Source organism: Simochromis diagramma, unplaced genomic scaffold, assembly GCF_900408965.1.
Source record: "Simochromis diagramma unplaced genomic scaffold, fSimDia1.1 OVJJ01000439.1, whole genome shotgun sequence".
Lineage (NCBI taxonomy): Eukaryota > Metazoa > Chordata > Actinopteri > Cichliformes > Cichlidae > Simochromis > Simochromis diagramma.
Window position 1 is genome coordinate 468,596 of NW_024386899.1, and position 17,557 is coordinate 486,152.

Consider the following 17,557-nt stretch of genomic DNA (forward strand, 5'->3'; position numbering starts at 1 on the left):
GCGTGCCCGCCGGCTCTGCCGGCAGCCAGCTGTGCCAGAGTGAACCGAGCCGCAGGCCCAGAGGCTGGAGGGCCCCCCGCACCCCGGAGGAGGCCTGACCGAGCAACAGACGCCAGGCCCCGCGAAGTAGCCACCGGGAGTGAGCCGGTACATACCTGAGCGCCCAGCCCCGGACACCAAGAACCACCAATGCACCGACCCCTGAGGGCATCAGTCACCGGCAGGGAGTGTGGTGAGGGGAGATAGGCCTTGGAGGGCCTGGGAGTTCCCAGAGAGGTGGAGTCTAAGACCCGACCTGACATATAGACACAGACAAACAGGCACACACAGACACAAACATGCGTTCCCACCCTCATGCTCACATATACAAACACTCAGCACTCACCCAACGTAAGGATTGACATAAATGGACATGTACACACAGTCACACTCCCCAAACATACTCTATACCCCGGGTCCAGGTACCCTCGCCCCCAGAGGGGGAAACAGAACCCAGACCCAAGAGATGTTACCCTTCCCCCCGGGGTGGAGGCAAGCAGACCGTCCCAGGCTCCGCAGCAGCAGGGAGGCCAATCGGACAGCCAACATCTCCTCCCAGCCCCCCCGCCCCGATGGCTAGCAGAGAACAGGGGGTGTGTGAACGGGGGTGTGTGCATATTGAATCTATAGTGGGTATAGATCTGGGTGAGCTGCCTGAAATTTCTGCCACTGTTCTTTTGTAATGTAGTTTTTGCAACGTTCAGGAACGTTCAGCCTCACAGTGTTTGCTGTGGCATTTATCAGATGACTCGTGGCTGTGTTATCTTTATGTTTGAATTTGTATTTCTTAGTTGAGAATTTACAGTCACTTTGTTGAAGATGGGGTTTGAACTTCTGTTCATAGCTATATATGCTCTTCTAAAGGCGTTTTGCCTTGCCTATATGAGATTACAGGCTCCGCCCTCTCTTTTCAGTTTACCACATCTATTCTGTGACGTCACCCTGTATTTTCAATGATTAGTTCATTACCGTTACCTCTGGAGAACTCCAAGACATGTTGAGGAGGTCATTTAGGCTTTTAAATCAGCTGTGATGGATCAAGGACACATCTGGAGTTCGACACCCCTGGACTAAACCATTTTACTAAATAAATATATACAAACAATTTAAACCACAACAATTAATCATCTTGTGTGCAAATGTTATTGATGTGCAACTCTAAGCTTAAAGTGCGACGCTAAACAAAGTGCTAGTTAAAGTGCTTTTAATAAAGTGCCAGGATGCTCCTAAAGTGCTGTTATAATACAAATGATAAGGGAGTCCACTTCCTTACAATATAGATATAGATATACACACACCTGTTCAAAAACACTTGAGCCTGTTAAAGTGGCTGAGAGTGTGAATATGAACTGAGTGAGTTGGTGACAGTAGATGGCAGCATACTCACATAATGGACTTGCAAGGTCAGTATTTTGTAGTGATGGGGAAAAGGGACCAATCGAGCTGGTTCTCAATACTTTGTTTGATTTGCTGTGTGTAAACGTGCTGCTATCACATAAAAGATCAATCATAAAGAGTGAGAAGCAAAAGCAGAGCAGCTGTCTCTGAGTATGATCAAAGAGTTATGAAACTGTTTGCTGTTTGTTTTAAAACAAAGTTGTAAGATGCCGGTGTCTTTCCCGTAGGTGAAGGCGACTGAGCCGTTAGTAGAGTCACAACAGGCCGCAGACACGTGACACATCAGCTCACACTGAGGTGTGTTCTTCACAAAATGAAAGTTTACGTCACGGAGCCCTGCTCTCAGCAACGCACACGGATGCAACTGTCTGTGAACATCTCCCCCTAACCCGAACCACCCATGTTAACCCGGGTTAAACAAATACGTGCTTAAAGGTTGAACAACATCTGGCGTCTGCGCGGACCTGACGTCACGTGGTTGGTTAACAGCCGTGCAGTAGCTCGTTCACTCACTAGTGACGGAATCGATAACTCGGAAAAATAAAGACGTAAACTCTGTTTACGGGGGTCACGTTTGTGTTTTGATCACGTGTGTGTTGCCCCTGACAACACAAAACAATGCCCCGCCCCTGCTGAGGCCTGATGTACGTAAAGACAGCGAGGATGCAGAGAAACGAGAGTTCCTGACAGGACAGGCTCCCCCACAGTCCTCGTGGGCTCTGAGTTATGACCCCGTCACTAGTTAACAAACGTAAACTAACCACTCAATCACGTGACGCCAGGTTCCGCACCGACGGAAGGTGGCGCTGAACATGAAGCGTCACATCTGTGTCCGTGTTTGTGATCAGCCGTGTATTTGTAATTTACATGTTTAAGCTGGGGGCCGTCTGTGCCGTGTAACTAATAATTACCCGCCACAGCCACAGGAAGGATTTTCTTCTACAGCCTCCTGCAGAGTGTTTTTAAATATCTCTCTGCAGCTGTGCAGTAAAATCCCTGCTCTGCGTGCACCGTGTCCACATTAGGGGCTTTAATCTAGCCGGCACTCGCGTGAAAAGAAGAACAAATGGGGGAAGGGTGATGGAGGGAGAGCGCGTACCCCCTCTCCGCCTGTATCACACCACCCTCTCTCACAGCATCAGCAGCGTCTGACGGCTGCATCCTTCAGCTGCGCGTCCGTCCTGCTATTCCTCCAGCTGACATTTAGATAACAGGAGTGGCTTGTGTCTGCAGCCGAGCATCGGTGTTTCTTCCAGAACAATCAAACACAAAGCAGCAGCATGGATATGATGGGCAACAAGCAGCGGCGGGTGCTGAACATCAAAGCCGTGCTGAAGAGGAACTGGCTCCTGATGTCTACGATTGTATCGGTGGTGCTCGGTACGTGCAAGCCTCTGCTGACCGCCGTCCGGTTATTGTTTTCTATTTGCTCCTTACTCCAACGCTGTTGTGCATTCGCTGGTTTGGCTCAGCAGGGGGTGCATGCGTTTTCATTTGATGTCCAGACTGGAGGATGCTTCACTGTGGGGACATCCATCTGTCTGTGTCTCCGTCAAACGTGACCAGACTGAGGTGACACAGCGGCTGTGGAGGCTGTCCACGCTGAGGCAGCACTGTGCACCGTGGAATGAGCGCTTTGCTTCATATCAGCCTGCTGACCCACTTCAGACTAAATGTGCATGTGTTAGCTAATATTAAACACATTTCCTGTGTCATTAATTACACCTTAGAGCTTTAAGTGTGCACTGTGCGGTCTGAGGGTTGTGTTCAGGCAGAGGGAGATGACAGCTGAGCCTTTGTTAACACAGCCACACAGCAACTAGCAGATATATCAGGCAACATGAACATCCAAATAAAATAAACAGTATAATCATTCGCCTGCAGCAGCTGGATTCCCAACCAGGAAACACAGATACTAAGATGTTATTAGGTGTCCCTTTGGACTCACAACAGCTCCTGTATGGGAGCTAAGATGTCACTCTGCTTCAAGGCTTATCTCAAGATGGACTCGAACACAGGACGGGATTTAAAGGCAGATGTGTTACAGAGAGGTTTGATCACAGGTTGTGCAGTTTAGGAATATAACACACGAGGTGAGACCAGGTAAGTCCAGAAGGACTGGACAGGTTAGAAAGAGTCACTTCACCAACATGCGACTGCAGCTTGTGATAGAAATGTTCATGAGAAATATGTTTGACAGGTTTTAGGCCAACAAGTCTTTACAACAGTTTAAATGCCAGAAATCACTTTCAGGCACAACACCAGAATAGGAGGTGTAGGCAGGGCCACGATACAGACCGATGACAAAGTGAAGGGCGATACTTTTGACTAAGGCCGTCTGGAAGAAGGTGGAGGTCTTTGTAAAGCCACAGGTGGAGCATCTGGGGCGCAGACAGAGCAGGCAGTATTCACACACATCTTTGACCAAGAGCCCCGAAAGAGGACGAAGAATTAAACGTTAAAGCAAATTAAACGTAAAAACCGGGAAGCCCATTGTCAGGGTCGGGACAAACTACACACCCTGTTTCCTGTGTGAAGGATTTGACGCACACGATGATGAAAGTCGTTGCAATTCTGTATCCGTTTAGATGACAAATACATCAGCATGAAATGTCCTGATTGGATGTGCTTGTCTGGCCTGTTTCATGTCACACATGTAAACCAGCACGAGTGTTTGTTCAGTGATCGGTGCTCTTTGGAAAGTTTTCTTTCAGGTGAAGTGGAGTTTACCGTGTCTCTGGCTCTTGCAGGGATCAGTCTGGGTGTTGTGGTCAGAGAGTACGCATCCCTGTCGCATCTCTACAAGCAGTACTTTGGCTTCCCAGGAGAGATCCTGATGCGAATGCTGAAGCTGGTCATTCTTCCTCTGATCATTTCAAGCATGATAACAGGTAACAGAGGCCTGCCGGTGCAGTTCGTCCCATCCAGGTAACTCTGAGGTTAACCCTGAGCTCTCTGTACTACAAAGCTGGTTCCCTTCTTACTAACCTGTTAAGGAGCAGGTCATGTTCACAGATCAGAGTTCATCAGGAAGGTTTAACCAGAACCCTCAAACCGTCTGCAGATGAAGGAATAAAAGTAAAACATGTCTGAAGTGCAGCATAGAGTCTCTGCTGGGCTGTATGTGTTATATGCAGCTTGCTGAGCCATATCTAAGAAGCTCGGAAGGAGCAGCTGTAGATCATTTCCTCAGGGATTATTAAAGTATTCGGATACTTTCAGTCCTCTTTCAAACGCTGGCATCCTCCAGATCTGATCGGGGTAAAGCTGCTTCTGTTTCCTCGGTAACCGTCCTGCTGTAGTTGTTTTCTGACTGTCTCGGTTGTCGGTGGTTTCATCTGGATCCGGTGTTTCTGGACCTTGTTGGTGAAGTCGGTGGAGTTTTTGATGTGAGCGTGTTCCCCACAGGGACAGCTGGATGGTGCTGCTGACAGTGGGGCTGAGTGGGGCTGCTTCTTTGCGGAAGCAGCGCCCCCGGGTACAGACGGTGTCCCGTAGGGCGGTAACTGATGACTTTGTTGTTGTGTAGTTGTCTGTGGGGTGCTGTTGTCGAGAGGAGCCTGCGTTTCCTGTATTATGAGGGCAGACTGGAGGGTGGCTGAAACCTTCAGGCTGTGATAAGATCACTGTGGCAGCTGTTGTGGAGAAACCCAGTCCATCTTTTCATGCTGCTCATGACTGTGGTGTCTTCCTGTTCTTGTCTGTGTCTGGAAATCAACTTGAAATGATAATTTTTCGTTTGCCATGTATAGAATTTGTAAGGTTGTCTTTCCTGTCCTGTAACGGGCTGAGCCTCAAACGTAGAAGCTTCTTCTAAACTAGGAGGGTGGGAGAGTTCCTGAGTCCGAGCTCAGTCTGCATCTATAGTGAAACACCTGTCCTATCCTTTCACTTAGAGGTTGGCTCTGTGCTCTCCATAACAAACTCTGCTCTGTCCTCTGACTGTGGGAACAAGTCTGCTGTGTCTTAGGTTGAAGCGCAGGTGGTGTCTATAATCTGCTGGTTGATTCATTGTGTCACAGTCCTGGGTGGGTGACCCAGTGTTTTATATCATTGATCTTTGTGTTCATCTTTGGTTTCACTGCTAGTGTCGTGCTTCTGTTTTGCATTCCTAGTTCTCAGGTTTTGGTCCTTGTGCTCGGTGTTCTCTGTGTTCTGTGTTTCCTGTTTTACTTTGAAGGTCCATGTCTTGTATTCGTTTGCTTCCTCCCTGTCTTGTCACGTTTAATTGGGTTCAGCTGTGTCTCCCTCCTCTGTTCCCTCGTGTGTGTATTGCTCTGTTCCTATAAAGGCTGATTATCATGGATCCTGTTACATCTTCACACACTGCTCAAAGAAGTCCTGCCATTAATTAATGCTTCAGTCTTAATTATGATCGATCTAACTCTGTTACTCCTCACAGGCCTTTGAGGAGACTTAAACAGCCATGACTTGGCTCTACAGGCCCACCTTCCTGTTATCACAGTCTTAAAGAGCAGTTGCCCTCAGCTAACTGAGTGTCATAACCGCACCGGTAGCCTCTGACAGGACGTCTGTCACTGCAGTGCTACTGCTGACTGTAATGTGGGGGTTTGACTCCTGTTTCCAAGGTAACTTCAGTAATCACTTCCTCCAAAGTCTCACCATCAATAACTGTTTTACATTGATCAGCCTGTCTGTATTAAGGGGGACGTACCTCAGACCTGTACGGTGGCAATAATCAAACAAGTACTTCAAAGCTCAGCTGGGAGACACGCCCTCTGTTTGGATAAAGGTTATAGTTGGGGCGGGATCAGGTGACGCTGGTGTAGGCTGCTGGGGACATGATGCCTTCACTGTGTTTATACACAGGCTCTCTTTCACAGCACGTCTTTGTCCTGTCCCCCTCCCCTAACCCCCACCAATCACAGCAGAGGCCCCGCCCCTCCCTGAGCCTGGTTCTGCTGGAGGTTTCTTCCTGTTAAAGGGGAGTTTTTCCTTCCCACTGTCACCAAAGTGCTGCCCATGCCTCTGTACTATTGCAGTGCCTTTACCTTACAGTACAAAGCACCCTGAGGTGACTGTGGCTGCGATTTGACATGCAAATAAAACTGAATTGGATTTTCCACTTGTAGTAAAAAGGTTAAGACAGTCTCCTCAGTCAGAAACCCTGCTGACTGTAGCAGAACGAGTGCTCTGACTGATCTCTCTCTGTGTTCGTCATATCACGGCTCCCTGCTGCAGTGGATAAACAAATAGCTCCGTCTTGTCGCTCAGACGTGAAATGAATGAAATGAAACAAAATATTTCTCAGCTCCGTTTGATTGGTTTTGCCTCTGAAACAGTGATTTCAGCTGAGCACAGCTTCTTATGACGATCACACTTTGCATCTTCAAATATCCACTGTTCATTAGTTACTGAGCTGCCTGTTGTTGTTTCTAGATTTGCCTCTTGCATTTCTCCCGAGGTTTGTCGCCTGTGTACCTTCTTTTGGACTTTGTAAGTTAATAGATGTCACTGACAGGGTTGGTGTTCGGGTACCTGCTGGTCTGGTTTTTGGACCTAGTTTATTGTTGTTATGTTGTCATTGTTTAGTGTTCTTGTGCCTCTTAGTGTCATCGCTTGTTGTTCTTGTTCTGAGTTTCATTTGGTCTGGTCCCTTTCGTGTCCTGGTTGTGTGTCCTCCCCAGTATGTCCTGGTTGTGTGTCCTCCCTGTGAAGTCTTTTGTCCCCAGTTTCCTGTTTCCCAGCATGTCTGTCTGGTTTCTCTCCCCCTCGTTCTGTGATGGAAAGTTGGTCAGAGTTGGTTGTAATTTAGTTCTAGTTGTAGAGTTTCATTTGTTTCCTCGATGTTTCTTGTCTCATGACCAGGGCGGGGGGAGGAGCCTGGGTGCAGAAAACTAGGGAACAAAATATTTCCAAATATCAAGGACAGCTCCGGGGTTCTGCCCAGGAACCTGCAGAAAGGCAACAGTTCAGGGTGGTCGGGTGGCTGTGTGGGCTCAGCAGAGATGGAGAATCTAAGGGGCCATGAAGGTGTCCAGGTGCCACGTTTGGATCCTGCTAAGAGCAGCAGATGGAGGATGCAGAACCTGAAGGCTCAGCAGGTGAGCAGCTGTGAAGATGGAGATCAGACCCTCTGACTCTCGCTCATGTGCAAGCAGTGAGAAATGACTCAGGTTCAGGCAACAAGGCAGGTTTGGACCCTCTGACTGCCAACCTTCTACCAACCAGAGCTGCACTCACCCTGCTGCTGCTGCTGTAGTGAGGCCTGACCGCTGGGCAGCTGCTGTGGTGGAGAAGTGTTTGCTCTGCTGACCTGAAACACATATCAAACCAAATAACTGAGAGGAAACAGATTCCAAACGGTATGAGATGACAGAGAAGTGTGGGGAGGCCAAGACTATGAGCGAGATGACGGGGAACATGGGAAACACCAGGGAGCACACCTGAAAGCAGTCACAGCAGACGAGGTTTTGGGCGAATGTTTGGAAGGATAAAACATGTAAAATAACAAATTGTACAGGATTGAATGTTTACAATTACAGAAGGTGTTGAGACGAAATGACTCCCAACAATCCAAAATGGATCAAATCTAAAAACAGTTTGCTGACAGAATAAAATCTATGAAACTCTATTGCTCTGTGGAATTTAATGCACCTGTCAGACCAGTCAGGTCCTCTGAAACATTTTTCTATGTTATCTTCACAATCACTGTTTAAATAACTCAAATGTGTAAAGACAAAAAAGAAGTGTTGGAGGTAGTTGGTAAGAGATGGCAGGATGAGCCCAACCTCAGCAGCAGGACCGCTCCCAGCACCGACCACGTGTGTTTGAACTGTGTCTTCACATACAGGGTCAGTCCTACAGAAAGAACGTGGGTTCCCAGCTTCATCAACTGTGGCCAGTTTTTACTGGAGGAACTGAAAAAGATCTGTTGTCCAATCATGGAACAGCAGAAAGCTGATGTAGAGAACACCTGGGTGAAAATCAGATGTCAGCATGTTTATGGCTGTGTAGGCTCAGGGTGCACTACTATTCACTGATCACATTAACAAACACGTGAAGTTCATCAGGGAGGATATAAAAATAACTGCTTTCTTAGACTAAAAGTTTCATCAGGGATGGGCGACATAAAAAGTCAATATTTATCAAGAGCCAACAAATTTGGATCAGTATCTAAGGTTTGACTCTCATCATCCTCCGGAGCACAAACTGGGTGTCATCAGGACGCTACCACACAGAGCGAACACCATCCCCACTGACACAGCAGCCAGGGAGGCAGAGGAACATCAAGAAGGCCCTGAGTAAATGTGGTTATCACAGCTGGACGTTTGTCACAGCTGGACGTTTGTCACAGCTGGACGTTTGTCACAGCTGGGACGGCTCCTAAAGAAAGCTGCAGCCGATCCAGGAGAGAAGGACAACCTCTGCCTAAGCAAAGGCCTTTGTCTTAGTCACTCACTGTGATTCATCCTGGTAAGAACCGAACCAGCTTTGTAGTACCCCCGAGTTCACCCTGCAGCTACCTGGATCAGCCTGGACCCTGATGTGTGGGCTGAGCCTGTGTTTTAAATACACTGAATGTGTTTCTTACCAACAGGTGTTGCAGCCTTAGACTCCGAGGTGTCAGGAAAGATCGGTCTGCGAGCTGTCGTTTATTACTTCTCAACAACTATCATTGCGGTTGTTCTTGGTGAGTCCCATTTGAATTAATAATTCGTTTTATATGCAGCGTATAAAACGAATGGTTGTAGCTACTAAGTGGCATCTTTGTTGACAGGAATTATTCTAGTGATGACTATCAAACCGGGCGTGTCTCAGACAGCTGAGCACATCGACAGAGCTGGGACTCCTCCTAATGTCACCACAGTCGACACACTGTTGGACCTGCTCAGGTGAGTTTCTAGTGGAAATGTTTCGGGAATATCAGGATGGAAGAAAAGAGTTGCATCTTTCTTTGATGGCCTGAAACGGAAACTTTCATCATACAGTATCCCAACAAACACTGTTTAGTTGGTTCGGGTAGCGTCGTACTAGCATCCTTTATTGGTGTCAGGTTACATCTCAGGTAAACATGTAGGACGAGTCACTGCAGCGCTACGCTGCCCTGTCTTTGACATGCTTGGTAAGTTATGACTAATTCTGACATTACTGTTACTGATGTGTTTGTAGGCTCAACTATGACAGAGTTGTGCAAGAAGAAAAGCACGGACTTAAAAAAAGATCTTTAATGCACACTATGAGAGTTTATATTTGAGCCATGGTCTTTATTAATAGCTGCATTCATGAAAAGTATGTTTTGCTAGATATTTAACTTCAGAGTTGCCACAGAGATGCATCCGTTCTGCTGCTCACCTGCAGCTTTGTGCTTTCCACTGACAGAAACATGTTTCCTGAAAATCTGGTGCAGGCTTGTTTTCAGCAGGTAAGACGACCACACATCCTGTTATTCTAGCCTACCTTCGATTCTGGTGCTTGTCATCGTGTGATTCTGACACTGTGTCCAATTCCACTCTAGTACAAAACAAAACGCAAAGAACTGGAGCCTGAAAAGCTTCCAGTGAACAGCAGCACAGTGCCCCCTCTCACGACCACGATCATGACTGTGATGGAGGTAGGTGTGCTCATTCCACTGTGGTGACATTAGTCTCATGTGTCGGCAGCTGGCAGCCAGTGTCTCGTTTAATGGATTGGCTCAATAACGAGTTATAAGCAGGCTGAGCTCAGGCAGCTGTGGTGCTGACATGACATTTGCAGAGCTCATGAGTGGATCTGTGTGTCTGTGGAAGCAGCTTTCATGAATGGTCTTTCCCTTCTCTCGGCAGAACATCACAAAGGACTACAAGATCGTCGGCACGTACTCCGATGGGATCAATGTGTTGGGGCTCATCGTGTTCTGTGTTGCGTTCGGCCTCGTCATTGGGAAGATGGGAGAAAAGGGTCGGATCCTGCTGGACTTTTTTGATGCCTTAAATGAAGCAACAATGAAACTGGTCCAGATAATTATGTGGTATGTAAACTACACCAGTTTGTAAACCGGTGTGTAAACTACACCCTAAAACTACACGGTGAAACGGTGAAACCACCGTTCCTGATCACTTTTGCGGTTCAGGTTCACAGAGGAACCTTTCTTTGGATAAGCAGTTAAGAAAACTGATGATCGGGTGGTGTAAATGTTCCTGTATAATTTTATTACTTCATCCGACCCACTTAGTCGAGGCTGTCCAAGGATTTCATTCCCGTACCTGATGGCAGTCGGGGGGCCGTCGCTCAGCCATCATTAACCCACCAAACCAGCCATGCTGAACGATTACAGGCAGCACGCCAATGTCCACGGCCGCTCCACACCCACACACATCTGGCACATCTGTCACATCTGTCACATCTGTCCCACGTGCTCGAGGTAAACTTGCTCTCATCTGTGGAAGCCCAAACTTGATGGACCTGCCAGTTCTGGTGCTCTATGGCAAATTACAGTCACAGGGCCCACTATAGGCCACTCTCATGAAGTTTGTTTCTGATTGGTCAGAGACGTTCACATCAGCGGCCGACTAGAGTTCACTCTTTAGGGCTCTGTCAGTGCTCCTCCTGGTCCTGCTTGCACAAAGGAGCAGATGCCAGTCCCGCTGATGTCTGAAGGACCGTCTGCAGCGACTCTGTCCTGAATCTCCTGCATGCTCACTGTGCTGGGAGATGCAGTAAACCTTCTGGTAACGGCAGTGATAGTTGGACCTTGTCCTCATAGTGACACCAAACCAGTGAAAAAGGTGCAAAAACAGAGGAGACGAGGACAATGTTACAAACACCTCTGTAGTGTTGGCTTGTTTAGGCCCTCCTGCGTTGTTCATTTCATCAGGTTCGAGGCTGATCCACGGCTGATCTCCCCCCTCCCTCTCTCCCCCCTCCCTCTCTCCTTCTCTCTGCTGTCGTTTCTTCTCTGTATCTGTCAATAAAGCTGAAAAAGGCTGAACATTATGAAGCCGACCCCCTCTGCTGCTAACTGACCAGCTCAGTACTGCAGGGGTTTGACATGATGCACTCTGACTGAAACGTGTAGCATTCGTTTTTTGTGTAAACCTGCTAGATTAACTACATTTCAGTAGGAACTCCATCATTTTCAAATCATTAACTTCTACCTGCAGGTCACCTTTGTTATTGTCGCGTGTCTGAGGAGGATGTGTTCATCGTGGAACTGAAGCAGCTTTGTCTTTTCAGCTACATGCCCGTAGGGATCCTGTTTCTTATTGCTGCAAAGATCATCGAGGTAGAAGACTGGGAGATCTTCAGGAAGATGGGTCTTTATATGGTGACGGTGCTGAGCGGGTAAGCTTTCCCATTACTCTCCATCCGGCCGTTCCACACTCCGGGCTTTATGGCTGACATTTGGACCGATTCCCCCTCCTGTGTACGATAAAAGCTGAGCTCTGTGTGAGCACTGATAAGGGCGAAGGACATTTAAAACTGCTCAACCTGCAAGAATGCAGTAATGAAAGCTTCACTCACGCCTCTAAATGTATGAGGCACAATTAACGACTGTACCATAAAACATCCCCTCAGTTAACCCACAAGGTGAGTCCAAGGTTCTGAAATCATCCTGTGGCTCCAAATGCAGCAGAAGAAAACTCGTCACCGTGTGGAACCGTGGGGCTGGGACAGTGTCACGGCCAGCGGGGGCAGACTGTGACAGTGGGGCTGGGACAGTCCTCTACCTGCCTGTTTATTTGTGTCAAAATGAGCATTTGAGCTGTATTCCTTCATTCAGAGCCTTCATCAGCGTGCTGTGAGTGTGTATCAGTCACAGCATGATATCGAGTCTGTGAGAGGTGCAGTGTGCACGTTGGGCAAAAATGAAATATCACAAGATTATGTTCCAGTATGAAAGAAATGCATCACTTCTAAAGAGGAGTAGCACTCGGGGCTTGTAGCTGATAGAAGCATGTCTGCAGAGAATAAATACGCGTGTGAATAATGTTCACGCTGTACTCAGATCACATTATGTCAGTTATGGTTGAAGCTAAACCTGTCGGAGCAGTTTAGCACAGGTTTATGTAAACACAGTTGATAACAGAGTTCATTTCAAAGCACTCTGTGACAGCCATGTGATACTAAAGACAGAACCTCGGCTCTTTTAACCGGAAACCCTTTGAGCAAAAATCATGAAAGCAGAGCGAGCGTCTGTCTCCAGAAGTCAACGAGCAGCTGGTCCCCACAGTTCAACGCTCCGGCTCCCATTCAGGAATTCTAGGAGCCACAGGTCGGCCTGACCTCCCAGAGTGTAGCGGGCTGTGGGGATAACAAGATGAGATCTCAAAGATGTGATGTTGGGAGACTCTGGGAGAACAGACACATCCTGGTCAAAGACAAATGGGAGAGTCGTAGCGTTACGTCTTCATGCTCATACAGATTCAGTTCAGTTCTCCTGTATGCTCGTTGGCTCATCTGTAGACTTGTAGTCAAGACCGAGACAACACCAAGACCAGAGGGTATCGAGACCGAGACCAAAAAGTCTTTAAACTGCAGCCAGATGCTGCTTCGTTTACGGGTCTCAGGCATATTTATGTGTTTTTGCACTCGCACAGCCCTCCTCACCGCTGTTACTGTCTCACTCACTGAGAGGACAGACGCACGCTCCACTTGACTGTCGCGTCCATCACCCTCTCTGTTTTTCACACAATGATATTATCCTATATCCTCGCATGTGATTGGAGCATAGCTGAGCCACTGTGTGAGCGGAGCAGCCAAAGGAAATTGGAAGTGGCCCTGAGACGTCCAACCTACTCACCGGGGCTCTCTCACTACATCATTACATATTAGAAAGCGTCTTGAAATGACAAGATGACAAAGTTGAATTAAATTGAATTATGACTGTGGAGACTTCAAAGAGCCACCTGCAGCTACTTCCCTCATCATTCAGCCCACTGATGCATTTTGAATTCACAAAAACATTGACTGAAGTGTATTTCTTCCCAGCAGTAAAAGCTCGTGGATATTGAAATATTTAGAATAAGCTACATGTTAAAATGTACAAATGATAGAAAGAACACGACTCGCTTAGAACAGTGTCAATAATTAAACACAGGTGAAACTAAACAACTCTGAGTCCGACAGAGTCCTGCGAGTCTTCTTCACATTTCTTCTTCTAATATTTTTGTAATTCCCTTTACGGCTCGATAACGCTGTGTGTTTTGTCCCTCAGTCTAGCTATCCACGCCACCGTCTGTCTGCCCCTCATCTTCTTCGTCATCGTGAGGAAGAATCCGTATACATTCACTCTAGGAATGGCTCAGGCCCTGGTGACGGCGCTCATGATCTCCTCCAGGTCAGAGTCGGATCTTTCATATTTCTGTGATTAGACTAAACAGCTTCCCAGACGTTTTCAGGGCACAGGGATGTTTTATTTTAATGAATCTAAAGCTCTATAGTGTCTGACCACAGAATACTTACTGCCTCTGCTTGTGTCTGCCAGCTCGGCAACCCTGCCTGTCACCTTTCGATGTGCTGAGGAAAACAACTGCATCGACAAGAGGATCACCCGCTTTGTGCTCCCGGTTGGCGCCACCATTAACATGGACGGCACAGCGCTGTACGAGGCAGTGGCTGCTATCTTCATCGCCCAGCTGAATGATTACGCTCTGGATGTAGGCCAGATTGTTACCATCAGGTACGTCACTGTTACTGCTGCTAGCGTAGCTTTAAAGACAACTTTATAGAGATAGTTTTAACATTAGCATTCTGAAGGAAAACTGCTGGTTAACCTGCATTTCAAAAAGGACTCGATAATATCCTGCTTTTCATGTAAATGGAGTCCTCTTCACACGCTGAGGTTAATGATGGAGTTCCACAGGGCTCAGTGCTAGGACCGATTCTGTTTACACTATACATGCTTACAGGAGGGCTGGACCAGGTGACCCTGAATCCTCCCTTCGTTATGCTGCAGTAGGTGTAGGCCCAACCGGTCGCAGCAGATGGCCCCGCCCCTCCCTGAGCCTGCCGGAGGTTTCTTCCTGTTAAAAGGGAGTTTTTCCTTCCCACTGTTGCTAAAGGGCTCAAAGGAGATTGAGCCTGATTGCTGGGCTTTTATCTGCTGTCTTTGAATTATTGTAGGGTTTGAGGCAACAGTTTTCTGGCGTGACATCAGTTGAATTGAACTGACAGTGGACACGAGTGTCATGGATTGGTTTCACTCCAACTCCTCATAGGAGAAAAATGTACCAGATTCAAAGCTTCGTGAGACAAAAAGGAAATCCAGAAAATCCAGGCTACTGATTGTTGACCTCAACAGTTCCTACAAAGGTGAATTATGCAGCATTTTCTTCCCACTTTTTCAACTGCAGCTGTGCATCAGTTGCTTTGAAGGAGGCATCCAGTCTGCCTCTTAGGTGACTGCCTTGCTCAATGTCCAAATCATGTGAAGGAGCAGTGGCTCCACTTTGAGCCTCTCCTGAAGGACCAATCAGCCGGACTCTAAGGCTGAGCCTAGAGGCCACACAGAGGAAGCTCGTTTCTGCCACTTGTCTCTATAATCTTGTGCTTCTGGTCATTACTCACACTAATGGCCACAGGTGAAGGTATGATTATAGCCTGGCCAGTAAATCAGCAGCTTTGCTTTCATATTGTGCTCACCACAGCATCTATCAGTGTGGCTGTTCATCACCTGCTTCGCTCACAAACACGGACCCAGAATGCTTAGATTTCATGTTCATGTCGCTGTGTGTCCAAACCCAGCACACGAGCAAAGAAAGCCATCATTTCTTTTTATCCCTTTAACCCTGAATGGGCGTGGCTTTATATCACCTTTTGGTTGGAAGATGTTTTTGTGGTTTATGAAGAATAATCGTTACATTGTGTCTTTGTGTTTCAGTATAACAGCCACAGTTGCCAGCATTGGAGCAGCAGGAGTGCCTAACGCTGGGCTTGTCACCATGGTGATAGTTTTAACAGCTGTTGGCTTACCTGCAAGTGATGTCACTCTGATAGTTGCAGTCGATTGGCTACTGTGAGCTTTTGTCTATTGTGTTTTTGTGCTGACTTTCTTCTGTCTTTGTGGAAACTGCTGTAGACTCACTGTGACTGTCGTGTTTCAGGGATCGGTTCCGCACCATGATCAACGTCCTTGGCGATGCGTACGGAGCTGGCATTGTCCAGAAACTCTCCAAGAGGGAACTAGAACGGATGGACCTGACATCAGACATGGATGTCGCCAACCCTTTTGCCCTGGAAGCCGCTTTGGATGACGAAGAGTGTGAGAAGAAGTCCTACGTGAACGGAGGCTTCACGGTTGACAAGACGGATGCGATCTCCTTCACGGAGACGTCCCAGTTTTAGCCTCCGGCTGGTTCAGTCGTGAGGAGAACGTGCACGGAGAGAAGCTATCCATCCGGACCCATCCCAGGACCGACGTTAGCAATAGCAGCCTTCATTAAGCTAACCGAAGAGCACCCTTCAAGCTGGGCATTTACAACTATGACTAGATTAAAGTGCTTCCTTCATTATCTCAGATCACGCCATGATTCAAAAAGTCTTTTTTCTCAATAAGAGTTTTTCTTTTCTCGCACAGATGAACTCAAACGAAGAGCTTTTTGCAAGTGTGTGTGTGTGCGTGTGTGTGCGTGTGTGCGCATCTTTTAAGGTGAGCCTGATGACTTTTGCAAAAAACACAGTATCACGTAAACACTGCTTCATGAAAAGCTAACTGTACTCCCTGTATGGACACTAATCCTCAGAAAACTGTTTTCTTTGCATGGCTCTGTTGAGTGTGTGTGTCCCATGATGCAGTGCTTGTATATCTATCTGTATCTTTAAACTGTGCCAAACTTGTTTTTCACCAAGCTGCATGAAGCAAAATGTTTAAGCTGGTCACAGACTGGTTTCCTGTGTGGGCCTTGCAGAGACAAAGTCAGTGGACACTGTGGAATTTGAGAACATTTTTCTAACATTTCCTGTCACGTTGCAAAATAAGAATGAATAATCATGTATGTATTCAGTCAGTGTGGGGAAACATATGGACCCCGAAATAAATAGCTACTACAACACGGGCATGTCACAGTGTGTAGCTGTGTGTTTCACTGTGGTCACAAGTTCAAACGCTTTTACAGCCGTCACCATCACATACAGATGTAACAGGTTATAACAGTGGCACATGTGGTCAGCCTCACACGCTGTGATGTACTTTGTTATATTTTGGCAGGTGAGATTAGATGATTACTGATCTGTGTGCAAAACCACGAGTCACGGAGCTGTGAGCTTTGTTTGCACGAATCCTGGAAACGTTTTTAAAAGTAACACAGCTCCTAAAACTGAAGTGTCATTTTAACACAAAGTTCATGTAACGCACTCGTTAATTATTTAAGGGAATTTATAACTTATAGCTAACTTATAGCTAGTTTTTCACAGCCCACTCTGACCAGTGGAAATACATGATAAATGTGTGAAGTTACAGAAAAGGTAACTGGACGGACCGCCCTTTAATTCTAGATATATATTTATACACAATTTTGCTCATTCCCCGTGGACCCAGTTATAGAGGAAAAACAGGAACTTTCTTGTCTTTAATTCTTTGTCTGTTAGGTAATTATTGTCTTTATCAAAAGGAAAAGCCTTCACCAGGCCAATGCTGGCCCCCAGGCCTTATGTTTGACACCCCTGGTCTGGGCTAATGGTTTTCTGAAACCAGCTCAGCGCTGTACACAACCGCCCCCTAATTCTTGGTTTAAAACCCTTTTTCTCTTACGTTTTCCTCTCCCAGAGGAAGCTCGATAATAAGTGAATCAGGCGTGTCAGAGCTGCCTTTATGTTATCATGACCACAATAACCTGATGCACTGGTCACCATTTAGCAGGACAGGAAATGGAAAAATAAAGCAGGATTTTATATATAAAGCTACAAACGTTCAGCGTTTGAGAGCTTCTGAAACTGCAGAGATTGATGCCAACGTATGTTTCTTTATTATTTCTGTCCTTCTGTCTGTTTATATTCAGGCTCAGGTTTTACAGTGATGAGCTCCAGTGCTGGAGCGTCAGTGTTGCTGAAAGACGAGAGAAGAGGGACGAGCGGAGAGGCAGGAGTGTTGGGATATGGTAGAAAGAAGGACAACAGCCATATGTTGTGTGTGGGAGACCAAAGCAAGGTCAGGAGCAACGGATGTGGATTCAAGTTGGTA

The 17,557-nt window shown here is 47.0% G+C and overlaps 1 protein-coding gene across 1 annotated transcript; it reads left to right on the plus strand.

Moving 5' to 3' along the window:
- Positions 1-1,463: 1,463 nt before the first annotated feature.
- Positions 1,464-16,441, plus strand: slc1a1 (solute carrier family 1 member 1). Its single transcript, XM_040034622.1, has 12 exons — positions 1,464-2,817; positions 4,188-4,328; positions 8,999-9,091; positions 9,179-9,293; positions 9,781-9,823; positions 9,917-10,012; positions 10,224-10,408; positions 11,614-11,721; positions 13,595-13,717; positions 13,865-14,059; positions 15,260-15,394; positions 15,483-16,441. The coding sequence occupies exons 1-12, from the start codon at positions 2,718-2,720 to the stop codon at positions 15,721-15,723; spliced, it is 1,575 nt and encodes a 524-aa protein (XP_039890556.1). The 5' UTR covers positions 1,464-2,717; the 3' UTR covers positions 15,724-16,441.
- The last annotated feature ends 1,116 nt before the right edge of the window (positions 16,442-17,557 follow it).